Genomic DNA, 22,970 nt, shown 5'->3' with positions numbered 1-22,970 from the left:
GGATGAAGGGATGGAGAGATGATGAAGGGACAGAGAGATGATGAAGGGACAGAGAGATGATGAAGGGTCAGAGAGATGGATGAAGGGACAGAGAGATGGATGAAAGGACAGAGAGATGGATGAAGGGACAGAGAGATGATGAAGGGACAGAGAGATGATGAAGGGACAGAGAGATGATGAAGGGTCAGAGAGATGGATGAAGGGACAGAGAGATGGATGAAGGGACAGAGAGATGGATGAAGGGACAGAGAGATGGAAGAGAGATGATGAAGGGACAGAGAGATGATGAAGGGACAGAGAGATGGATGAAGGGACAGAGAGATGGAAGAGAGATGATGAAGGGACAGAGAGATGATGAAGGGACAGAGAGATGATGAAGGGACAGAGAGATGATGAAGGGACAGAGAGATGATGAAGGGAAAAGAGAGATGATGAAGGGACAGAGAGATGATGAAGGGACAGAGAGATGGGTGAAGGGACAGAGAGATGATGAAGGACAGAAAATGGGACAGAGAGATGATGAAGGGACAGAGAGATGATGAAAGGACAGAGAGATGATGAAGTGACAGAGAGATGATGAAGGGACAGAGAGATGATGAAGGGACAGAGAGATGATGAAGGGTCAGAGAGATGGATGAAGGGACAGAGAGATGGATGAAAGGACAGAGAGATGGATGAAGGGACAGAGAGATGATGAAGGGACAGAGAGATGATGAAGGGACAGAGAGATGATGAAGGGTCAGAGAGATGGATGAAGGGACAGAGAGATGGATGAAGGGACAGAGAGATGGATGAAGGGACAGAGATATGGAAGAGAGATGATGAAGGGACAGAGAGATGATGAAGGGACAGAGAGATGGATGAAGGACAGAGATGATGAAGACAGAGATGATTAAGGGACAGAGAGATGATGAAGGGACAGAGAGATGATGAAGGGACAGAGAGATGATGAAGGGACAGAGAGATGGATGAAGGGACAGAGAGATGATGAAGGGACAGAGAGATGATGAAGGGACAGAGAGATGGAAGAGAGATGATGAAGGGACAGAGAGATGATGAAGGGTCAGAGAGATGATGAAGGGACAGAGAGATGGATGAAGGGACAGAGAGATGGATGAAGGGACAGAGAGATGGATGAAGGGACAGAGAGATGATGAAGGGACAGAGAGATGATGAAGGGACAGAGAGATGATGAAGGGACAGAGAGATGATGAAGGGACAGAGAGATGATGAAGGGACAGAGAGATGGGTGAAGGGACAGAGAGATGGATGAAGGGACAGAGAGATGGATGAAGGGACAGAGAGATGGAAGAGAGATGATGAAGGGACAGAGAGATGATGAAGGGACAGAGAGATGGATGAAGGGACAGAGAGATGGAAGAGAGATGATTAAGGGACAGAGAGATGATGAAGGGACAGAGAGATGATGAAGGGACAGAGAGATGGATGAAGGGACAGAGAGATGATGAAGGGACAGAGAGATGGAAGAGAGATGATGAAGGGACAGAGAGATGATGAAGGGTCAGAGAGATGATGAAGGGACAGAGAGATGGATGAAGGGACAGAGAGATGGATGAAGGGACAGAGAGATGGATGAAGGGACAGAGAGATGGAAGAGAGATGATGAATGGACAGAGAGATGATGAAGGGACAGAGAGATGATGAAGGGACAGAGAGATGATGAAGGGACAGAGAGATGATGAAGGGACAGAGAGATGATGAAGGGAAAGAGAGATGATGAAGGGACAGAGAGATGATGAAGGGACAGAGAGATGGGTGAAGGGACAGAGAGATGATGAAGGGACGGAAATATGGAAGAGAGATGATGAAGGGACAGAGAGATGATGAAAGGACAGAGAGATGATGAAGGGACAGAGAGATGATGAAGGGACAGAGAGATGGATGAAGGGACAGAGAGATGATGAAGGGACAGAGAGATGATGAAGGGACAGAGCGATGATGAAGGGTCAGAGAGATGGATGAAGGGACAGAGAGATGGATGAAGGGACAGAGAGATGGATGAAGGGACAGAGAGATGGATGAAGGGACAGAGAGATGGAAGAGAGATGATGAAGGGACAGAGAGATGATGAAGGGACAGAGAGATGGATGAAGGGACAGAGAGATGGAAGAGAGATGATGAAGGGACAGAGAGATGATGAAGGGACAGAGAGATGATGAAGGGACAGAGAGATGGATGAAGGGACAGAGAGATGATGAAGGGACAGAGAGATGATGAAGGGACAGAGAGATGATGAAGGGACAGAGAGATGATGAAGGGACAGAGAGATGATGAAGGGACAGAGATGATGGAAGAGAGATGATGAAGGGACAGAGAGATGATGATGAAGGGATGAAGGACAGAGAGATGATGAAGGGACAGAGAGATGGATGAAGGGACAGAGAGATGGATGAAGGGACAGAGAGATGGATGAAGGGACAGAGAGATGGAAGAGAGATGATGAAGGGACAGAGAGATGGATGAAGGGACAGAGAGATGGAAGAGAGATGATGAAGGGACAGAGAGATGATGAAGGGACAGAGAGATGGATGAAGGGACAGAGAGATGGATGAAGGGACAGAGAGATGATGAAGGGACAGAGAGATGATGAAAGGACAGAGAGATGATGAAGGGACAGAGAGATGATGAAGGGACAGAGAGATGGATGAAGGGACGGAAATATGGAAGAGAGATGATGAAGGGACAGAGAGATGATGAAAGGACAGAGAGATGATGAAGGGACAGAGAGATGGATGAAGGGACAGAGATGATGAAGGGACAGACATGATGAAGGGACAGAGAGATGATGAAGGGACAGTAGGATGGGAGAGATGATGAAGGGACAGAGAGATGGATAAAGGGACAGAGACATGATGAAGGGACAGAGATGATGAAGGGACAGAGATGATGATGAAGGGACAGAGAGATGGATGAAGGGACAGAGAGATGGATAAAGGGACAGAGAGATGATGAAGGGACAGAGATGATGAAGGGACAGAGATGATGATGAAGGGACAGAGAGATGGATGAAGGGACAGAGAGATGGATGAAGGGACAGAGAGATGATGAAGGGACAGAGAGATGATGAAGGGACAGAGAGATGATGAAGGGACAGAGAGATGGGTGAAGGGACATAGATGATGATGAAGGGACAGAGAGATGGATGAAGGGACAGAGAGATGGATGAAGGGACAGAGAGATGGGTGAAGGGACATAGATGATGATGAAGGGACAGAGAGATGGATGAAGGGACAGAGAGATGATGAAGGGTCAGAGAGATGGGTGAAGGGACATAGATGATGATGAAGGGACAGAGAGATGGATGAAGGGACAGAGAGATGGATGAAGGGACAGAGAGATGATGAAGGGACATAGATGATGATGAAGGGACAGAGAGATGGATGAAGGGACAGGGAGATGATGAAGGGACAGAGAGATGATGAAGGGACAGAGAGATGGGTGAAGGGACAGAGATGATGAAGGGACAGAGAGATGATGAAGGGACAGAGAGATGGATGAAGGGACAGAGAGATGGGTGAAGGGAGAGATATGATGAAGGGACAGAGAGATGATGAAGGGACAGAGAGATGATGAAGGGACAGAGAGATGATGAAGGGACAGAGAGATGATGAAGGGACAGAGAGATGGATGAAGGGACAGAGATGATGAAGGGACAGAGAGATGGATGAAGGGACAGAGATGATGAAGGGACAGAGAGATGATGAAGGGACAGAGAGATGATGAAGGGACAGAGAGATGGATGAAGGGACAGAGAGATGATGAAGGGACAGAGAGATGGATGAAGGGACAGAGAGATGGGTGAAGGGACAGAGATGATGATGAAGGGACAGAGAGATGATGAAGGGACAGAGAGATGATGAAGGGACAGAGAGATGATGAAGGGACAGAGAGATGGATGAAGGGACAGAGAGATGGGTGAAGGGACATAGATGATGATGAAGGGACAGAGAGATGGATGAAGGGACAGAGAGATGATGAAGGGTCAGAGAGATGGGTGAAGGGACATAGATGATGATGAAGGGACAGAGAGATGGATGAAGGGACAGAGAGATGGATGAAGGGACAGAGAGATGGGTGAAGGGACATAGATGATGATGAAGGGACAGAGAGATGGATGAAGGGACAGGGAGATGATGAAGGGACAGAGAGATGATGAAGGGACAGAGAGATGATGAAGGGACAGAGAGATGGGTGAAGGGACAGAGATGATGAAGGGACAGAGAGATGATGAAGGGACAGAGAGATGGATGAAGGGACAGAGAGATGGGTGAAGGGAGAGATATGATGAAGGGACAGAGAGATGATGAAGGGACAGAGAGATGATGAAGGGACAGAGAGATGATGAAGGGACAGAGAGATGGATGAAGGGACAGAGATGATGAAGGGACAGAGAGATGGATGAAGGGACAGAGATGATGAAGGGACAGAGAGATGATGAAGGGACAGAGAGATGATGAAGGGACAGAGAGATGGATGAAGGGACAGAGAGATGATGAAGGGACAGAGAGATGGATGAAGGGACAGAGAGATGGGTGAAGGGACAGAGATGATGATGAAGGGACAGAGAGATGATGAAGGGACAGAGAGATGATGAAGGGACAGAGAGATGATGAAGGGACAGAGAGATGGATGAAGGGACAGAGAGATGGAAGAGAGATTATGAAGGGACAGAGAGATGATGAAGGGACAGAGAGATAATGAAGGGACAGAGAGATGATGAAGGGACATAGACATGATGAAGGGACAGAGATGATGAAGGGACAGAGAGATGATGAAGGGACAGAGAGATGATGAAGGGACAGAGAGATGATGAAGGGACAGAGAGATGGATGAAGGGACAGAGAGATGGAAGAGAGATGATGAAGGGACAGAGAGATGATGAAGGGACAGAGAGATAATGAAGGGACAGAGAGATGATGAAGGGACATAGACATGATGAAGGGACAGAGATGATGAAGGGACAGAGAGATGATGAAGGGACAGAGAGATGATGAAGGGACAGAGAGATGATGAAGGGACAGAGAGATGATGAAGGGACAGAGAGATGATGAAGGGACAGAGAGATGGGTGAAGGGACAGAGATGATGAAGGGACAGAGAGATGATGAAGGGACAGAGAGATGATGAAGGGACAGAGAGATGGATGAAGGGACAGAGAGATGGGTGAAGGGACAGAGATGATGAAGGGACAGAGAGATGATGAAGGGACAGAGAGATGATGAAGGGACAGAGAGATGATGAAGGGACAGAGAGATGGATGAAGGGACAGAGAGATGATGAAGGGACAGAGAGATGGGTGAAGGGACAGAGATGATGAAGGGACAGAGAGATGATGAAGGGACAGAGAGATGATGAAGGGACAGAGAGATGGATGAAGGGACAGAGATGATGAAGGGACAGAGAGATGGATGAAGGGACAGAGAGATGATGAAGGGACAGAGAGATGGGTGAAGGGACAGAGATGATGAAGGGACAGAGAGATGATGAAGGGACAGAGAGATGATGAAGGGACAGAGAGATGGATGAAGGGACAGAGATGATGAAGGGACAGAGAGATGGATGAAGGGACAGAGATGATGAAGGGACAGAGAGATGATGAAGGGACAGAGATGATGAAGGGACAGAGAGATGGATGAAGGGACAGAGAGATGGATGAAGGGACAGAGAGATGGGTGAAGGGACAGAGATGATGAAGGGACAGAGAGATGATGAAGGGACAGAGAGATGATGAAGGGACAGAGAGATGATGAAGGGACAGAGAGATGATGAAGGGACAGAGAGATGATGAAGGGACAGAGAGATGGATGAAGGGACAGAGATGATGAAGGGACAGAGAGATGGATGAAGGGACAGAGATGATGAAGGGACAGAGATGATGAAGGGACAGAGAGATGGATGAAGGGACAGAGAGATGATGAAGGGACAGAGAGATGGATGAAGGGACAGAGAGATGGGTGAAGGGACAGAGATGATGATGAAGGGACAGAGAGATGATGAAGGGACAGAGAGATGATGAAGGGACAGAGAGATGATGAAGGGACAGAGAGATGGATGAAGGGACAGAGAGATGATGAAGGGACAGAGAGATAATGAAGGGACAGAGAGATGATGAAGGGACAGAGACATGATGAAGGGACAGAGATCATGAAGGGACAGAGATGATGATGAAGGGACAGAGAGATGGGTGAAGGGACAGAGATGATGAAGGGACAGAGAGATGATGAAGGGACAGAGAGATGATGAAGGGACAGAGAGATGATGAAGGGACAGAGAGATGGGTGAAGGGACAGAGATGATGAAGGGACAGAGAGATGATGAAGGGACAGAGATGATTAAGGGACAGAGAGATGGATGAAGGGACAGAGAGATGATGAAGGGACAGAGAGATGGATGAAGGGACAGAGAGATGGGTGAAGGGACAGAGATGATGATGAAGGGACAGAGAGATGATGAAGGGACAGAGAGATGATGAAGGGACAGAGAGATGATGAAGGGACAGAGAGATGGATGAAGGGACAGAGAGATGGAAGAGAGATGATGAAGGGACAGAGAGATGATGAAGGGACAGAGAGATAATGAAGGGACAGAGTGATGATGAAGGGACAGAGACATGATGAAGGGACAGAGATGATGAAGGGACAGAGATGATGATGAAGGGACAGAGAGATGGGTGAAGGGACAGAGATGATGAAGGGACAGAGAGATGATGAAGGGACAGAGAGATGATGAAGGGACAGAGAGATGATGAAGGGACAGAGAGATGGGTGAAGGGACAGAGATGATGAAGGGACAGAGAGATGATGAAGGGACAGAGAGATGATGAAGGGACAGAGAAATGGAATGCTACTGCATCTTTATCTTCTACCCCCTCTCAACGGGCAGTATTGACCCCTAGTTGACCTCAGTGTTTGAGCTCTCACCTCTACGATCATCTTGACTGTGGGCAGTGTGGTTGAGATGTTCTGTGGGTGGGGCGGTCTGACAGTGATAGGAACACAGCCAGCGTAAAGGCAACCGTAGAATGCTGCGATCAAGTCTATACCTGCAACACACAAAGGAGTGAGGAGTGTATTTACGGGTACAGGCTAACTGAGTGTGTGTGTTTGTGTGTGTGTGTGTGTGTGTGTGTGTATGTGTGTTTGTTTGTGTGTGTGGGGATACATGCTAACTGAGTGTGTGTGCATGTGGGGGTACAGGCTAACTGAGTGTGTGTGTTTGTGTGTGTGTGTGTATGTGTGTTTGTTTGTGTGTGTGGGGGTACATGCTAACTGAGTGTGTGTGTATGTGGGGGTACAGGCTAACTGAGTGTGTGTGTTTATGTGTGTTTGTTTGTGTGTGTGGGGGTACATGCTAAGTGAGTGTGTGTTACCTGGTGGGTAGACCAGTGCTATGTGGTCTCCCTCCTGTAGTCCTCCTCTCTCCAGCAGCAGGGCAGCAACTCTCTCCGCCCTCTTATGGAGCTGAAGACAGGTCAGAGAACTAGACACCAGCCCCTAGAGGGAGAGAGAGATAGAGAGAGCAATCATAACAGAATCCTTCAAAAATGATCATGTGTGTGTGTGTGCGTGTGTGAGTGAGTGAGTGAGTGATGTATGTTACCCGGGAGCTGAGCAGTGTGTAGAGGATGTGGTCAGGCGTCGTCTGAGATCTCCATTGCAGCACCTCTGACAGGAACAGGAACTACAGGACACACGACAGGATATGATATCACAGGCACTAACATAATAATAATCCATCTCATCCATATTTCTGTGGCAATGGAATGACGTGTTACCTGGTCGTTGTCATCAGTCTGTCCCAGGTCTCTGCCGCTGGCCATAGCGATCCTCTTCCCAGACACCAGATTCCCCACCATCACAGAGGCAGGACCAATCTCTACAACACACACACACACACAGACACAAACAAGGTAAAGACGTGTCCAAAACGTTATTTGAATTAACACTGACATTTACAACAAGAAGGTTGAGGGATATAATAGATAACAATGTTCTTCATCGTTCACTAAATCAGCTCTGCTAAACACATGCTCTCTCTCTCTAGCTGTCTCTAGATCCCTCTCACTCTCTCTGTCTCTCTCTAGCTGTCTCTAGATCCCTCTCACTCTCTCTGTCTCTCTCTAGCTGTCTCTAGATCCCTCTCACTCTCTCTGTCTCTCTCTAGCTGTCTCTAGATCCCTCTCACTCTCTCTGTCTCTCTCTAGCTGTCTCTAGATCCCTCTCACTCTCTCTGTCTCTCTCTAGCTGTCTCTAGATCCCTCTCACTCTCTCTGTCTCTCTCTAGCTGTCTCTAGATCCCTCTCACTCTCTCTCTGTCTCTCTCTAGCTGTCTCTAGATCCCTCTCACTCTCTCTGTCTCTCTCTAGCTGTCTCTAGATCCCTCTCACTCTCTCTGTCTCTCTCTAGCTCCGTCTCTAGGTCCCTCTCACTCTCTCTGTCTCTCTCTAGCCGTCTCTAGGTCCCTCTCACTCTCTCTGTCTCTCTCTAGCTCCGTCTCTAGATCCCTCTCACTCTCACTGTCTCTCTCTAGCTGTCTCTAGATCCCTCTCACTCTCTCTCTGTCTCTCTCTAGCTGTCTCTAGATCCCTCTCACTCTCTCTGTCTCTCTCTAGCTGTCTCTAGATCCCTCTCACTCTCTCTCTGTCTCTCTCTAGCTGTCTCTAGATCCCTCTCACTCTCTCTGTCTCTCTCTAGCTGTCTCTAGGTCCCTCTCACTCTCTCTGTCTCTCTCTAGCTGTCTCTAGATCCCTCTCACTCTCTCTGTCTCTCTCTAGCTGTCTCTAGATCCCTCTCACTCTCTCTCTGTCTCTCTCTAGCTCCGTCTCTAGATCCCTCTCACTCTCCCTGTCTCTATCTAGCTGTCTCTAGGTCCCTCTCACTCTCTCTGTCTCTCTCTAGCCGTCTCTAGGTCCCTCTCACTCTCTCTGTCTCTCTATAGCTGTCTCTAGATCCCTCTCACTCTCTCTGTCTCTCTCTAGCTGTCTCTAGATCCCTCTCACTCTCTCTCTGTCTCTCTCTAGCTGTCTCTAGATCCCTCTCTCTCTCTCTGCTCTCTCTAGCTGTCCCTAGATCCCTCTCTCTCTGTCTCTCTCTAGCTGTCTCTAGATCCCTCTCACTCTCTCTGTCTCTCTCTAGCTGTCTCTAGATCCCTCTCTCTCTGTCTCTCTCTAGCTGTCTCTAGATCCCTCTCACTCTCTCTGTCTCTCTCTAGCTCCGTCTCTAGATCCCTCTCACTCTCTCTGTCTCTCTCTAGCTGTCTCTAGATCCCTCTCACTCTCTCTGTCTCTCTCTAGCTCCGTCTCTAGGTCCCTCTCACTCTCTCTGTCTGTCTCTAGCTCCGTCTCTAGGTCCCTCTCACTCTCTCTGTCTCTCTCTAGCCGTCTCTAGGTCCCTCTCACTCTCTCTGTCTCTCTCTAGCTCCGTCTCTAGATCCCTCTCACTCTCACTGTCTCTCTCTAGCTCCGTCTCTAGGTCCCTCTCACTCTCTCTGTCTCTCTCTAGCTGTCTCTAGATCCCTCTCACTCTCACTGTCTCTCTCTAGCTGTCTCTAGGTCCCTCTCACTCTCTCTCTGTCTCTCTCTAGCTGTCTCTAGATCCCTCTCACTCTCTCTGTCTCTCTCTAGCTCCGTCTCTAGATCCCTCTCACTCTCTCTGTCTCTCTCTAGCTCCGTCTCTAGATCCCTCTCACTCTCTCTGTCTCTCTCTAGCTGTCTCTAGATCCCTCTCACTCTCTCTGTCTCTCTCTAGCTGTCTCTAGATCCCTCTCACTGTCTCTCTCTAGCTGTCTCTAGATCCCTCTCACTCTCTCTGTCTCTCTCTAGCTGTCTCTAGATCCCTCTCACTCTCTCTGTCTCTCTCTAGCTGTCTCTAGATCCCTCTCACTCTCTCTGTCTCTCTCTAGCTGTCTCTAGATCCCTCTCACTCTCTCTGTCTCTCTCTAGCTCCGTCTCTAGGTCCCTCTCACTCTCTCTGTCTCTCTCTAGCTGTCTCTAGATCCCTCTCACTCTCTCTGTCTCTCTCTAGCTGTCTCTAGGTCCCTCTCACTCTCTCTGTCTCTGTCTCTCTCTAGCTCTCTCTCTAGTCTCTCTCACTGTCTCTAGTCTTTAGATCCCTCTCACTCTCTCTCTCTAGCTGTCTCTAGATCCCTCTCACTCTCTCTGTCTCTCTCTCTAGCTGTCTCTAGATCCCTCTCACTCTCTCTGTCTCTCTCTAGCTGTCTCTAGATCCCTCTCACTCTCTCTGTCTCTCTCTAGCTGTCTCTAGATCCCTCTCACTCTCTCTGTCTCTCTCTAGCTGTCTCTAGGTCCCTCTCACTCTCTCTGTCTCCTCTAGCTGTCTCTAGATCCCTCTCACTCTCTCTGTCTCTCTCTAGCTGTCTCTAGGTCCCTCTCACTCTCTCTGTCTCTCTCTAGCTCCGTCTCTAGGTCCCTCTCACTCTCTCTGTCTCTCTCTAGCTGTCTCTAGATCCCTCTCACTCTCACTGTCTCTCTCTAGCTGTCTTTAGATCCCTCTCACTCTCTCTGTCTCTCTCTAGCTGTCTCTAGATCCCTCTCACTCTCTCTGTCTCTCTCTAGCTGTCTCTAGATCCCTCTCACTCTCTCTGTCTCTCTAGCTGTCTCTAGATCCCTCTCACTCTCTCTGTCTCTCTCTAGCTGTCTCTAGATCCCTCTCACTCTCTCTCTCTCTAGCTGTCTCTAGATCCCTCTCACTCTCTCTGTCTCTCTCTAGCTGTCTCTAGATCCCTCTCACTCTCACTCTGTCTCTCTCTAGCTGTCTCTAGATGCCTCTCAATCTCACTGTCTCTCTCTAGCTGTCTCTAGATCCCTCTCTCTACTCTCTCTGTCTCTCTCTAGCTGTCTCTAGATCCCTCTCACTCTCTCTGTCTCTCTCTAGCTGTCTCTAGATCCCTCTCACTCTCACTGTCTCTCTCTAGCTGTCTCTAGATCCCTCTCACTCTCTCTGTCTCTCTCTAGCTGTCTCTAGATCCCTCTCACTCTCTATGTCTCTCTCTAGCTCCGTCTCTAGGTCCCTCTCACTCTCTCTGTCTCTCTCTAGCTGTCTCTAGATCCCTCTCACTCTCTCTGTCTCTCTCTAGCTGTCTCTAGATCCCTCTCACTCTCTCTGTCTCTCTCTAGCTGTCTTTAGATCCCTCTCACTCTCTCTGTCTCTCTCTAGCTGTCTCTAGATCCCTCTCACTCTCTCTGTCTCCCTCTAGCTGTCTCTAGATCCCTCTCACTCTCTCTGTCTCTCTCTAGCTGTCTTTAGATCCCTCTCACTCTCTCTGTCTCTCTCTAGCTGTCTCTAGATCCCTCTCACTCTCTCTGTCTCTCTCTAGCTGTCTCTAGATCCCTCTCACTCTCTCTGTCTCTCTCTAGCTGTCTCTAGATCCCTCTCACTCTCTGTCTCTCTCTAGCTGTCTCTAGATCCCTCTCACTCTCTCTGTCTCTCTCTAGCTGTCTCTAGGTCCCTCTCACTCTCTCTGTCTCTCTCTAGCTGTCTCTAGATCCCTCTCACTCTCACTGTCTCTCTCTAGCTGTCTTTAGATCCCTCTCACTCTCTCTGTCTCTCTCTAGGTCCCTCTCACTCTCTCTGTCTCCCTCTAGCTGTCTCTAGATCCCTCTCACTCTCTATGTCTCTCTCTAGCTCCGTCTCTAGATCCCTCTCACTCTCTCTGTCTCTCTCTAGCTGTCTCTAGATCCCTCTCACTCTCACTGTCTCTCTCTAGCTGTCTCTAGATCCCTCTCACTCTCTCTGTCTCTCTCTAGCTGTCTCTAGATCCCTCTCACTCTCTCTGTCTCTCTCTAGCTGTCTCTAGATCCCTCTCACTCTCTCTGTCTCTCTCTAGCTGTCTCTAGATCCCTCTCACTCTCTCTGTCTCTCTCTAGCTGTCTCTAGATCCCTCTCACTCTCTCTGTCTCTCTCTAGCTGTCTCTAGATCCCTCTCACTCTCTCTGTCTCTCTCTAGCTGTCTCTAGATCCCTCTCACTCTCTCTGTCTCTCTCTAGCTGTCTCTAGATCCCTCTCACTCTCTCTGTCTCTCTCTAGCTGTCTCTAGGTCCCTCTCACTCTCTCTGTCTCTCCTAGCTGTCTCTAGATCCCTCTCACTCTCTCTGTCTCTCTCTAGCTGTCTCTAGATCCCTCTCACTCTCTCTGTCTCTCTCTAGCTCCGTCTCTAGGTCCCTCTCACTCTCTCTGCCCCCCCTAGCTGTCTCTAGATCCCTCTCACTCTCTCTGTCTCTCTCTAGCTGTCTCTAGATCCCTCTCACTCTCACTGTCTCTCTGTCTGTCTCTAGATCCCTCTCACTCTCTCTGTCTCTCTCTAGCTGTCTCTAGATCCCTCTCACTCTCTCTGTCTCTCTCTAGCTGTCTCTAGGTCCCTCTCACTCTCTCTGTCCCCTCTAGCTGTCTCTAGATCCCTCTCACTCTCTCTGTCTCTCTCTCTAGCTGTCTCTAGATCCCTCTCACTCTCTCTGTCTCTCTCTAGCTGTCTCTAGGTCCCTCTCACTCTCTCTGTCTCTCTCTAGCTGTCTCTAGATCCCTCTCACTCTGTCTCTCTCTAGCTGTCTCTAGATCCCTCTCACTCTCTCTGTCTCTCTCTAGCTGTCTCTAGATCCCTCTCACTCTCTGTCTCTCTCTAGCTGTCTCTAGATCCCTCTCACTCTCACTGTCTCTCTCTAGCTGTCTCTAGGTCCCTCTCACTCTCTCTGTCTCTCTAGCTCTCTAGATCCCTCTCACTCTCTCTGTCTCCTCTCTAGCTGTCTCTAGTCCTCTCTCTCTCTCTGTCTCTCTCTCTAGCTGTCTCTAGATCCCTCTCACTCTCTCTGTCTCTCTCTAGCTGTCTCTAGATCCCTCTCACTCTCTCTGTCTCTCTCTAGCTGTCTCTAGATCCCTCTCACTCTCTCTGTCTCTCTCTAGCTGTCTCTAGATCCCTCTCACTCTCTCTGTCTCTCTCTGTCTCTAGATCCCTCTCACTCTCTCTGTCTCTCTCTCTAGATCCCTCTCACTCTCTCTGTCTCTCTCTAGCTGTCTCTAGATCCCTCTCACTCTCTCTGTCTCTCTCTAGCTCCGTCTCTAGATCCCTCTCACTCTCTCTGTCTCTCTCTAGCTGTCTCTAGATCCCTCTCACTCTCTGTCTCTCTCTAGCTGTCTCTAGGTCCCTCTCACTCTCTCTGTCTCTCTCTAGCTGTCTCTCTAGCTCCGTCTCCCTCTCACTCTCTCTGTCTCTCTCTAGCTCGTCTCTAGGTCCCTCTCACTCTCTCTGTCTCTCTCTAGCTGTCTCTAGATCCCTCTCACTCTCTCTGTCTCTCTCTAGCTGTCTCTAGATCCTCTCCTCTCTCTGTCTCTCTCTAGCTCTGTCTCTAGATCCTCTCTGTCTCTCAATGTCTCTCTTCAGCTCCGTCTTTAGACCCTCTCAAACTCTCTGTCTCTCTCTAGCTGTCTCTAGATCCCTCTCACTCTCACTGTCTCTCTTAACAGCTGTCTCTAGATCCCTCTCACTCTCAGAAGTTCTCTCTAAACTGTCTCCTCTAGATCCCTCTCACTCTCTCTGTCTCTCTCTAGCTCAGTCTCTAGGTCCCTCTCACTCCCTCTGCTCCGTCTCTAGGTCCCTCTCACTCTCTCTCTCTCTCTAGCTGTCTCTAGGTCCCTCTCACTCTCTCTGTCTCTCTCTAGTCTCCCCTCTCACTCTGTCTCTCTCTAGCTGTCTCTAGATCCCTCTCACTCTCTCTGTCTCTCTCTAGCTGTCCCTCCCACTGTCTCTGTCTCTCTCTAGCTGTCTCTAGGTCCCTCTCACTCTCTCTGTCTCTCTCTAGCTGTCTCTAGATCCCTCTCACTCTCTCTCTGTCCCTCTCTCTAGCTCTCTAGTCTCTAGGTCCCTCTCACTCTCTCTGTCTCTAGCTGTCTCTAGATCCCTCTCACTCTCACTGTCTCTCTCTAGCTGTCTCTAGATCCCTCTCACTCTCTCTGTCTCTCTCTAGCTGTCTCTAGATCCCTCTCACTCTCTCTGTCTCTCTCTAGCTGTCTCTAGATCCCTCTCACTGTCTCTGTCTCTCTCTAGCTCTCTCAGTCTCTCTCTAGGTCCCTCTCACTCTCTCTGTCTCTCTCTAGCTGTCTCTAGATCCCTCTCACTCTCTCTGTCTCTCTCTAGCTGTCTCTAGGTCCCTCTCACTCTCTCTGTCTCTCTCTAGCTGTCTCTAGGTCCCTCTCTCTCTGTCTCTCTCTAGCTGTCTCTAGGTCCCTCTCACTCTCTCTGTCTCTCTCTAGCTGTCTCTAGGTCCCTCTCACTCTCTCTGTCTCTCTCTAGCTCCGTCTCTAGGTCCCTCTCACTCTCTCTCTCTCTCTCTAGCTGTCTCTAGATCCCTCTCTGACTCTCTCTGTCTCTCTCTAGCTCTGTCTCTAGGTCCCTCTCACTCTCTCTGTCTCCCTCTAGCTCAGTCTCTAGGTCCCTCTCTCTGTCTCCCTCTAGCTCCGTCTCTAGGTCCCTCTCACTCTCTCTAGCTACGTCTCTAGGTCCCCCTCTCTCTCTGTCTCTAGATCCCTCTCACTCTCACTGTCTCTCTCTAGCTGTCTCTAGATCCCTCTCACTCTCTCTCTGTCTCTCTCTAGTTGTCTCTAGATGCCTCCCACTGTCTCTGTCTCTCTCTAGCTGTCTCTAGATCCCTCTCACTCTCACTGTCTCTCTCTAGTTGTCTCTAGATGCCTCCCACTCTCTCTGTCTCTCTCTAGCTGTCTCTAGATCCCTCTCACTCTCTCTCTGTCTCTCTCTAGCTCCGTCTCTAGGTCCCTCTCACTCTCTCTGCCCCCCCTAGCTGTCTCTAGATCCCTCTCACTCTCTCTCTCTAGCTCCGTCTCTAGGTCCCTCTCACTCTCTCTGTCTCTCTCTAGCTGTCTCTAGGTCCCTCTCTCTCTCTGTCTCTAGATCCCTCTCACTCTCTCTCTAGTCTCCTCTAGGTCCCTCTCTCTCTGTCTCTCTAGCTCTCTCTAGGTCCCTAGCTGTCTCTAGATCCCTCTCACTCTCTGTCTCTCTCTAGCTGTCTCTAGGTCCCTCTCACTCTCTCTGTCTCTCTCTAGCTGTCTCTAGATCCCTCTCACTCTCTCTGTCTCCCTCTAGCTCCGTCTCTAGGTCCCTCTCACTCTCTCTGTCTCTCTCTAGCTGTCTCTAGGTCCCTCTCACTCTCTCTGTCTCCCTCTAGCTCCGTCTCTAGGTCCCTCTCACTCTCTCTGTCTCTCTAGCTGTCTCTAGGTCCCTCTCACTCTCTCTCTCTGCTCCGTCTCTAGGTCCCTCTCACTCTCTCTGTCTCCCCTAGCTGTCTCTAGATCCCTCTCACTCTCTCTGTCTCTCTCTAGCTGTCTCTAGATCCCTCTCACTCTCTCTCTGTCTCTCTCTAGATCCCTCTCACTCTCTCTGTCTCTCTCTAGCTGTCTCTAGATCCCTCTCACTGTCTCTCTCTAGCTGTCTCTAGATCCCTCTCACTCTCTCTGTCTCTCTCTAGCTGTCTCTAGATCCCTCTCACTGTCTCTGTCTCTCTCTAGCTGTCTCTAGGTCCCTCTCACTCTCTCTGTCTCCCTCTAGCTCCGTCTCTAGGTCCCTCTCACTCTCTCTGTCTCTCTCTAGCTGTCTCTAGGTCCCTCTCACTCTCTCTGTCTCTCTCTAGCTGTCTCTAGATCCCTCTCACTCTCTCTGTCTCTCTAGCTCCGTCTCTAGGTCCCTCTCTCTCTCTGCCCTCTAGCTGTCTCTAGATCCCTCTCTCTCTCTCTCTAGCTCCGTCTCTAGGTCCCTCTCACTCTCTCTGTCTCCCTCTAGCTCCGTCTCTAGGTCCCTCTCACTCTCTCTGTCTCTCTCTAGCTGTCTCTAGATCCCTCTCACTCTCTCTCTGTCTCTCTCTAGATCCCTCTCACTCTCTCTGTCTCTCTCTAGCTGTCTCTAGATCCCTCTCACTGTCTCTCTCTGTCTCTCTCTAGATCCCTCTCACTCTCTCTGTCTCTCCCTAGCTGTCTCTAGATCCCTCTCACTGTCTCTGTCTCTCTCTCTGTCTCTAGGTCCCTCTCACTATCTCTGTCTCTCTCTAGCTGTCTCTAGGTCCCTCTCACTCTCTCTGTCTCTCTCTAGCTCCGTCTCTAGGTCCCTCTCACTCTCTCTGCCCCCCCTAGCTGTCTCTAGATCCCTCTCACTCTCTCTCTCTAGCTCCGTCTCTAGGTCCCTCTCACTCTCTCTGTCTCTCTCTAGCTGTCTCTAGGTCCCTCTCACTCTCTCTGTCTCTCTCTAGCTGTCTCTAGATCCCTCTCACTCTCTCTCTGTCTCTGTCTCTAGATCCCTCTCACTCTCTCTCTCTAGCTCCGTCTCTAGGTCCCTCTCACTCTCTCTGTCTCTCTCTAGCTGTCTCTAGGTCCCTCTCACTCTCTCTGTCTCCCTCTAGCTCCGTCTCTAGGTCCCTCTCACTCTCTCTGTCTCTCTCTAGCTGTCTCTAGATCCCTCTCACTCTCTCTCTGTCTCTCTCTAGATCCCTCTCACTCTCTCTGTCTCTCTCTAGCTGTCTTTAGATCCCTCTCACTCTCACTGTCTCTCTCTAGCTGTCTCTAGGTCCCTCTCACTCTCTCTGTCTCTCTCTAGATCCCTCTCACTCTCTCTGTCTCTCTCTAGCTGTCTCTAGATCCCTCTCACTGTCTCTGTCTCTCTCTAGCTGTCTCTAGATCCCTCTCACTCTCACTGTCTCTCTCTAGCTGTCTCTAGGTCCCTCTCACTCTCTCTGTCTCTCTCTAGCTCCGTCTCTAGGTCCCTCTCACTCTCTCTGTCTCTCTCTAGCCGTCTCTAGGTCCCTCTCACTGTCTCTGTCTCTCTCTAGCTGTCTCTAGATCCCTCTCACTCTCTCTGTCTCTCTCTAGCTGTCTCTAGATCCCTCTCACTCTCTCTGTCTCTCTCTAGCTGTCTCTAGATCCCTCTCACTCTCTCTGTCTCTCTCTAGCTGTCTTTAGATCCCTCTCACTCTCACTGTCTCTCTCTAGCTGTCTCTAGGTCCCTCTCACTCTCTCTCTCTCTCTAGATCCCTCTCACTCTCTCTGTCTCTCTCTAGCTGTCTCTAGATCCCTCTCACTCTCTCTGTCTCTCTCTAGCTCCGTCTCTAGGTCCCTCTCACTGTCTCTGTCTCTCTCTAGCTGTCTCTAGATCCCTCTCCCACTCTCACTGTCTCTCTCTCTAGCTGTCTCTAGGTCCCTCTCACTCTCTCTGTCTCTCTCTAGCTGTCTCTAGATCCCTCTCACTGTCTCTGTCTCTCTCTAGCCCGTCTCTAGGTCCCTCTCACTCTCTCTGTCTCTCTCTAGCTGTCTCTAGATCCCTCTCACTCTCTCTGTCTCTCTCTAGCTGTCTCTAGATCCCTCTCACTCTCTCTGTCTCTCTCTAGCTCCGTCTCTAGATCCCTCTCACTCTCTCTGTCTCTCTCTAGCTCCGTCTCTAGGTCCCTCTCACTCTCTCTGTCTCTCTCTAGCTGTCTCTAGATCCCTCTCACTCTCTCTGTCTCTCTCTAGCTGTCTCTAGATCCCTCTCACTCTCACTGTCTCTCTCTAGCTGTCTCTAGGTCCTCTCACTCTCTCTGTCTCTCTCTAGCTCCCTCTCTAGATCCCTCTCACTCTCTCTGTCTCTCTCTAGCTCCGTCTCTAGGTCCCCCCCCCTCTCTCTGTCACTCTCTAGCTCCGTCTCTAGGTCCCCCTCTCTCTCTCTGTTTCTAGGTCCCTCTCACTCTCTCTGTCTCTCTCTAGCTGTGTCTAGATCCCTCTCACTCTCTCTGTCTCTCTCTAGCTCCGTCTCTAGATCCCTCTCACTGTCTCTGTCTCTCTCTAGCTGTCTTTAGATCCCTCTCACTCTCACTGTCTCTCTCTAGCTGTCTCTAGGTCCCTCTCACTCTCTCTGTCTCTCTCTAGCTCCGTCTCTAGATCCCTCCCACTGTCTCTGTCTCTCTCTAGCTGTCTTTAGATCCCTCTCACTCTCACTGTCTCTCTCTAGCTGTCTCTAGGTCCCTCTCACTCTCTCTGTCTCTCTCTAGCTCCGTCTCTAGATCCCTCCCACTGTCTCTGTCTCTCTCTAGCTGTCTTTAGATCCTTCTCACTCTCACTGTCTCTCTCTAGCTGTCTCTAGATCCCTCTCACTGTCTCTGTCTCTCTCTAGCTGTCTCTAGGTCCCTCTCACTCTCTCTGTCTCCCTCTAGCTCCGTCTCTAGGTCCCTCTCACTCTCTCTGTCTCTCTCTAGCTGTCTCTAGGTCCCTCTCACTCTCTCTGTCTCTCTCTAGCTGTCTCTAGATCCCTCTCACTCTCTCTGTCTCTCTCTAGCTCCGTCTCTAGGTCCCTCTCACTCTCTCTGCCCCCCCTAGCTGTCTCTAGATCCCTCTCACTCTCTCTCTCTAGCTCCGTCTCTAGGTCCCTCTCACTCTCTCTGTCTCCCTCTAGCTCCGTCTCTAGGTCCCTCTCACTCTCTCTGTCTCTCTCTAGCTGTCTCTAGATCCCTCTCACTCTCTCTCTGTCTCTCTCTAGATCCCTCTCACTCTCTCTGTCTCTCTCTAGCTGTCTCTAGATCCCTCTCACTGTCTCTCTCTGTCTCTCTCTAGATCCCTCTCACTCTCTCTGTCTCTCCCTAGCTGTCTCTAGATCCCTCTCACTGTCTCTGTCTCTCTCTAGCTGTCTCTAGGTCCCTCTCACTATCTCTGTCTCTCTCTAGCTGTCTCTAGGTCCCTCTCACTCTCTCTGTCTCTCTCTAGCTCCGTCTCTAGGTCCCTCTCACTCTCTCTGCCCCCCCTAGCTGTCTCTAGATCCCTCTCACACTCTCTCTCTAGCTCCGTCTCTAGGTCCCTCTCACTCTCTCTGTCTCCCTCTAGCTCCGTCTCTAGGTCCCTCTCACTCTCTCTGTCTCTCTCTAGCTGTCTCTAGATCCCTCTCACTCTCTCTCTGTCTCTCTCTAGATCCCTCTCACTCTCTCTGTCTCTCTCTAGCTGTCTCTAGATCCCTCTCACTCTCTCTGTCTCTCTCTAGCTCCGTCTCTAGGTCCCTCTCACTCTCTCTGTCTCCCTCTAGCTCCGTCTCTAGGTCCCTCTCACTCTCTCTGTCTCTCTCTAGCTGTCTCTAGATCCCTCTCACTCTCTCTCTGTCTCTCTCTAGATCCCTCTCACTCTCTCTGTCTCTCTCTAGCTGTCTTTAGATCCCTCTCACTCTCACTGTCTCTCTCTAGCTGTCTCTAGGTCCCTCTCACTCTCTCTGTCTCTCTCTAGATCCCTCTCACTCTCTCTGTCTCTCTCTAGCTGTCTCTAGATCCCTCTCACTGTCTCTGTCTCTCTCTAGCTGTCTCTAGATCCCTCTCACTCTCACTGTCTCTCTCTAGCTGTCTCTAGGTCCCTCTCACTCTCTCTGTCTCTCTCTAGCTCCGTCTCTAGGTCCCTCTCACTCTCTCTGTCTCTCTCTAGCCGTCTCTAGGTCCCTCTCACTGTCTCTGTCTCTCTCTAGCTGTCTCTAGATCCCTCTCACTCTCTCTGTCTCTCTCTAGCTGTCTCTAGATCCCTCTCACTGTCTCTCTCTAGCTCCGTCTCTCCCTCTCACTCTCTCTGTCTCTCTCTAGCTCCGTCTCTAGATCCCTCTCACTCTCTCTGTCTCTCTCTAGCTGTCTCTAGATCCCTCTCACTCTCACTGTCTCTCTCTAGATCCCTCTCACTCTCTCTGTCTCTAGCTGTCTCTAGATCCCTCTCACTGTCTCTCTCTGCTCCGTCTCTAGATCCCTCTCACTCTCTCTGTCTCTCTCTAGCTGTCTCTAGATCCCTCTCACTGTCTCTGTCTCTCTCTAGCTGTCTCTAGGTCCCTCTCACTCTCTCTGTCTCTCTCTAGCTGTCTCTAGGTCCCTCTCACTCTCTCTGTCTCTCTCTAGCTGTCTCTAGGTCCCTCTCACTCTCTCTGTCCCTCTAGCTGTCTCTAGATCCTCTCACTCTCTCTGCTCCTCTAGGTCTCTCTCACTCTCTCTGTCTCTCTAGCTCCGTCTCTAGGTCCCTCTCACTCTCTCTGTCTCCCTCTAGCTGTCTCTCTCAGGTCCTCTCTCACTCTCTCTGTCTCTCTCTAGCTGTCTCTAGATCCCTCTCACTCTCTCTGTCTCTCTCTAGGCTCCCTCTAGATCCCTCTCACTCTCTCTGTCTCTCTCTCTAGCTGTCTCTAGATCCCTCTCACTCTCTCTGTCTCTCTCTAGCTGTCTCTAGATCCCTCTCACTCTCTCTGTCTCTCTCTAGATCCCTCTCACTCTCTCTGTCTCTCTCTAGCTGTCTCTAGATCCCTCTCACTCTCTCTGTCTCCCTCTAGCTTCGTCTCTAGGTCCCCCTCTCTCTCTCTCCCTCTCTAGATCCCTCTCACTCTCTCTGTCTCTCTCTAGCTGTCTCTAGATCCCTCTCACTCTCTCTGTCTCTCTCTAGCTGTCTCTAGATCCCTCTCACTCTCCCTGTCTCTATCTAGCTGTCTCTAGGTCCCTCTCACTCTCTATGTCTCTCTCTAGCTCCGTCTCTAGGTCCCTCTCACTCTCTCTGTCTCTCTCTAGCTGTCTCTAGATCCCTCTCACTCTCTCTGTCTCTCTCTAGCTGTCTCTAGATCCCTCTCACTCTCTCTGTCTCTCTCTAGCTGTCTCTAGATCCCTCTCACTCTCTCTGTCTCTCTCTAGCTGTCTCTAGATCCCTCTCACTCTCTCTGTCTCTCTCTAGCTCCGTCTCTAGATCCCTCTCACTCTCTCTGTCTCTCTCTAGCTGTCTCTAGATCCCTCTCACTCTCTCTGTCTCTCTCTAGCTGTCTCTGGATCCCTCTCACTCTCTCTGTCTCTCTCTAGCTGTCTCTAGATCCCTCTCACTCTCTCTGTCTCTCTCTAGCTCCGTCTCTAGGTCCCTCTCACTCTCTCTGTCTCTCTCTAGCTGTCTCTAGATCCCTCTCACTCTCACTGTCTCTCTCTAGCTGTCTTTAGATCCCTCTCACTCTCTCTGTCTCTCTCTAGGTCCCTCTCACTCTCTCTGTCTCCCTCTAGCTGTCTCTAGATCCCTCTCACTCTCTATGTCTCTCTCTAGCCCTCTCACTCTCTCTGTCTCTCTCTAGCTGTCTCTAGATCCCTCTCACTCTCTCTGTCTCTCTCTAGCTGTCTCTAGGTCCCTCTCACTCTCTCTGTCTCTCTCTAGCTGTCTCTAGGTCCCTCTCACTCTCTCTGTCTCTCTCTAGCTCCGTCTCTAGGTCCCTCTCACTCTCTCTGTCTCCCTCTAGCTCTGTCTCTAGATCCCTCTCAGCTCTGTCTCTCTCTAGCTCTGTCTCTAGGTCCCTCTCACTCTCTCTGTCTCTCTCTAGCTGTCTCTAGATCCCTCTCACTCTCTCTGTCTCTCTCTAGCTGTCTCTAGATCCCTCTCACTCTCTCTGTCTCTCTCTAGCTGTCTCTAGATCCCTCTCACTCTCTCTGTCTCTCTCTAGCTGTCTCTAGATCCCTCTCACTCTCTCTGTCTCTCTCTAGCTGTCTCTAGATCCCTCTCACTCTCTCTGTCTCTCTCTAGCTGTCTCTAGATCCCTCTCACTCTCTCTGTCTCTCTCTAGCTCCGTCTCTAGGTCCCTCTCACTGTCTCTGTCTCTCTCTAGCTGTCTCTAGATCCCTCTCACTCTCACTGTCTCTCTCTAGCTGTCTCTAGGTCCCTCTCACTCTCTCTGTCTCTCTCTAGCTCCGTCTCTAGGTCCCTCTCACTGTCTCTGTCTCTCTCTAGCCGTCTCTAGGTCCCTCTCACTGTCTCTGTCTCTCTCTAGCTGTCTCTAGATCCCTCTCACTCTCTCTGTCTCTCTCTAGCTGTCTCTAGATCCCTCTCACTCTCTCTGTCTCTCTCTAGCTGTCTCTAGATCCCTCTCACTCTCTCTGTCTCTCTCTAGTTCCGTCTCTAGATCCCTCTCACTCTCTCTGTCTCTCTCTAGCTGTCTCTAGATCCCTCTCACTCTCACTGTCTCTCTCTAGCTGTCTCTAGATCCCTCTCACTCTCACTGTCTCTCTCTAGCTGTCTCTAGATCCCTCTCACTCTCTCTGTCTCTCTCTAGCTCCGTCTCTAGATCCCTCTCACTCTCACTGTCTCTCTCTAGCTGTCTCTAGATCCCTCTCACTCTCACTGTCTCTCTCTAGCTGTCTCTAGATCCCTCTCACTCTCTCTCTGTCTCTCTCTAGATCCCTCTCACTCTCTCTGTCTCTCTCTAGCTGTCTCTAGATCCCTCTCACTGTCTCTCTCTGTCTCTCTCTAGATCCCTCTCACTCTCTCTGTCTCTCCCTAGCTGTCTCTAGATCCCTCTCACTGTCTCTGTCTCTCTCTAGCTGTCTCTAGGTCCCTCTCACTATCTCTGTCTCTCTCTAGCTGTCTCTAGGTCCCTCTCACTCTCTCTGTCTCTCTCTAGCTCCGTCTCTAGGTCCCTCTCACTCTCTCTGCCCCCCCTAGCTGTCTCTAGATCCCTCTCTCACTCTCCCTCTAGCTCTGTCTCTAGGTCCCTCTCTCTGTCTCCCTCTAGCTCTGTCTCTAGGTCCCTCTCACTCTCTCTGTCTCTCTCTAGCTGTCTCTAGATCCCTCTCAGTCTCTCTCTAGATCCCTCTCACTCTCTCTGTCTCTCTCTAGCTGTCTCTAGATCCCTCTCACTCTCTCTGTCTCTCTCTCTAGCTCCTAGCTCTCTAGGTCCCTCTCACTCTCTCTGTCTCCCTCTAGCTCCGTCTCTAGGTCCCTCTCACTCTCTCTGTCTCTCTCTAGCTGTCTCTAGATCCCTCTCACTCTCTCTCTGTCTCTCTCTAGATCCCTCTCACTCTCTCTGTCTCTCTCTAGCTGTCTCTAGATCCCTCTCACTGTCTCTCTCTGTCTCTCTCTAGATCCCTCTCACTCTCTCTGTCTCTCCCTAGCTGTCTCTAGATCCCTCTCACTGTCTCTGTCTCTGTCTAGCTGTCTCTAG

General features: G+C 50.3%; 1 protein-coding gene across 1 annotated transcript in view; it reads right to left on the bottom strand.

The window, feature by feature from the left end:
- LOC115104502 (disco-interacting protein 2 homolog C-like) overlaps positions 1-22,970 on the bottom strand; it is a 73,300-nt gene that overhangs the window by 20,198 nt on the left and 30,132 nt on the right. The window contains exons 23-26 of the mRNA XM_065007025.1: positions 7,795-7,895; positions 7,620-7,700; positions 7,390-7,513; positions 6,941-7,062 (exon numbers count right to left, since the gene is read on the bottom strand). Of these exons, the coding sequence (XP_064863097.1) occupies positions 6,941-7,062; positions 7,390-7,513; positions 7,620-7,700; positions 7,795-7,895 (428 nt within the window). The remainder of the gene's footprint in view (positions 1-6,940; positions 7,063-7,389; positions 7,514-7,619; positions 7,701-7,794; positions 7,896-22,970) is intronic.

This window comes from Oncorhynchus nerka, linkage group LG22 (assembly GCF_034236695.1).
Source record: "Oncorhynchus nerka isolate Pitt River linkage group LG22, Oner_Uvic_2.0, whole genome shotgun sequence".
Lineage (NCBI taxonomy): Eukaryota > Metazoa > Chordata > Actinopteri > Salmoniformes > Salmonidae > Oncorhynchus > Oncorhynchus nerka.
Note: the sequence above shows the minus strand (reverse complement) of the source record. Positions and strands in the feature narration are given on the sequence as shown.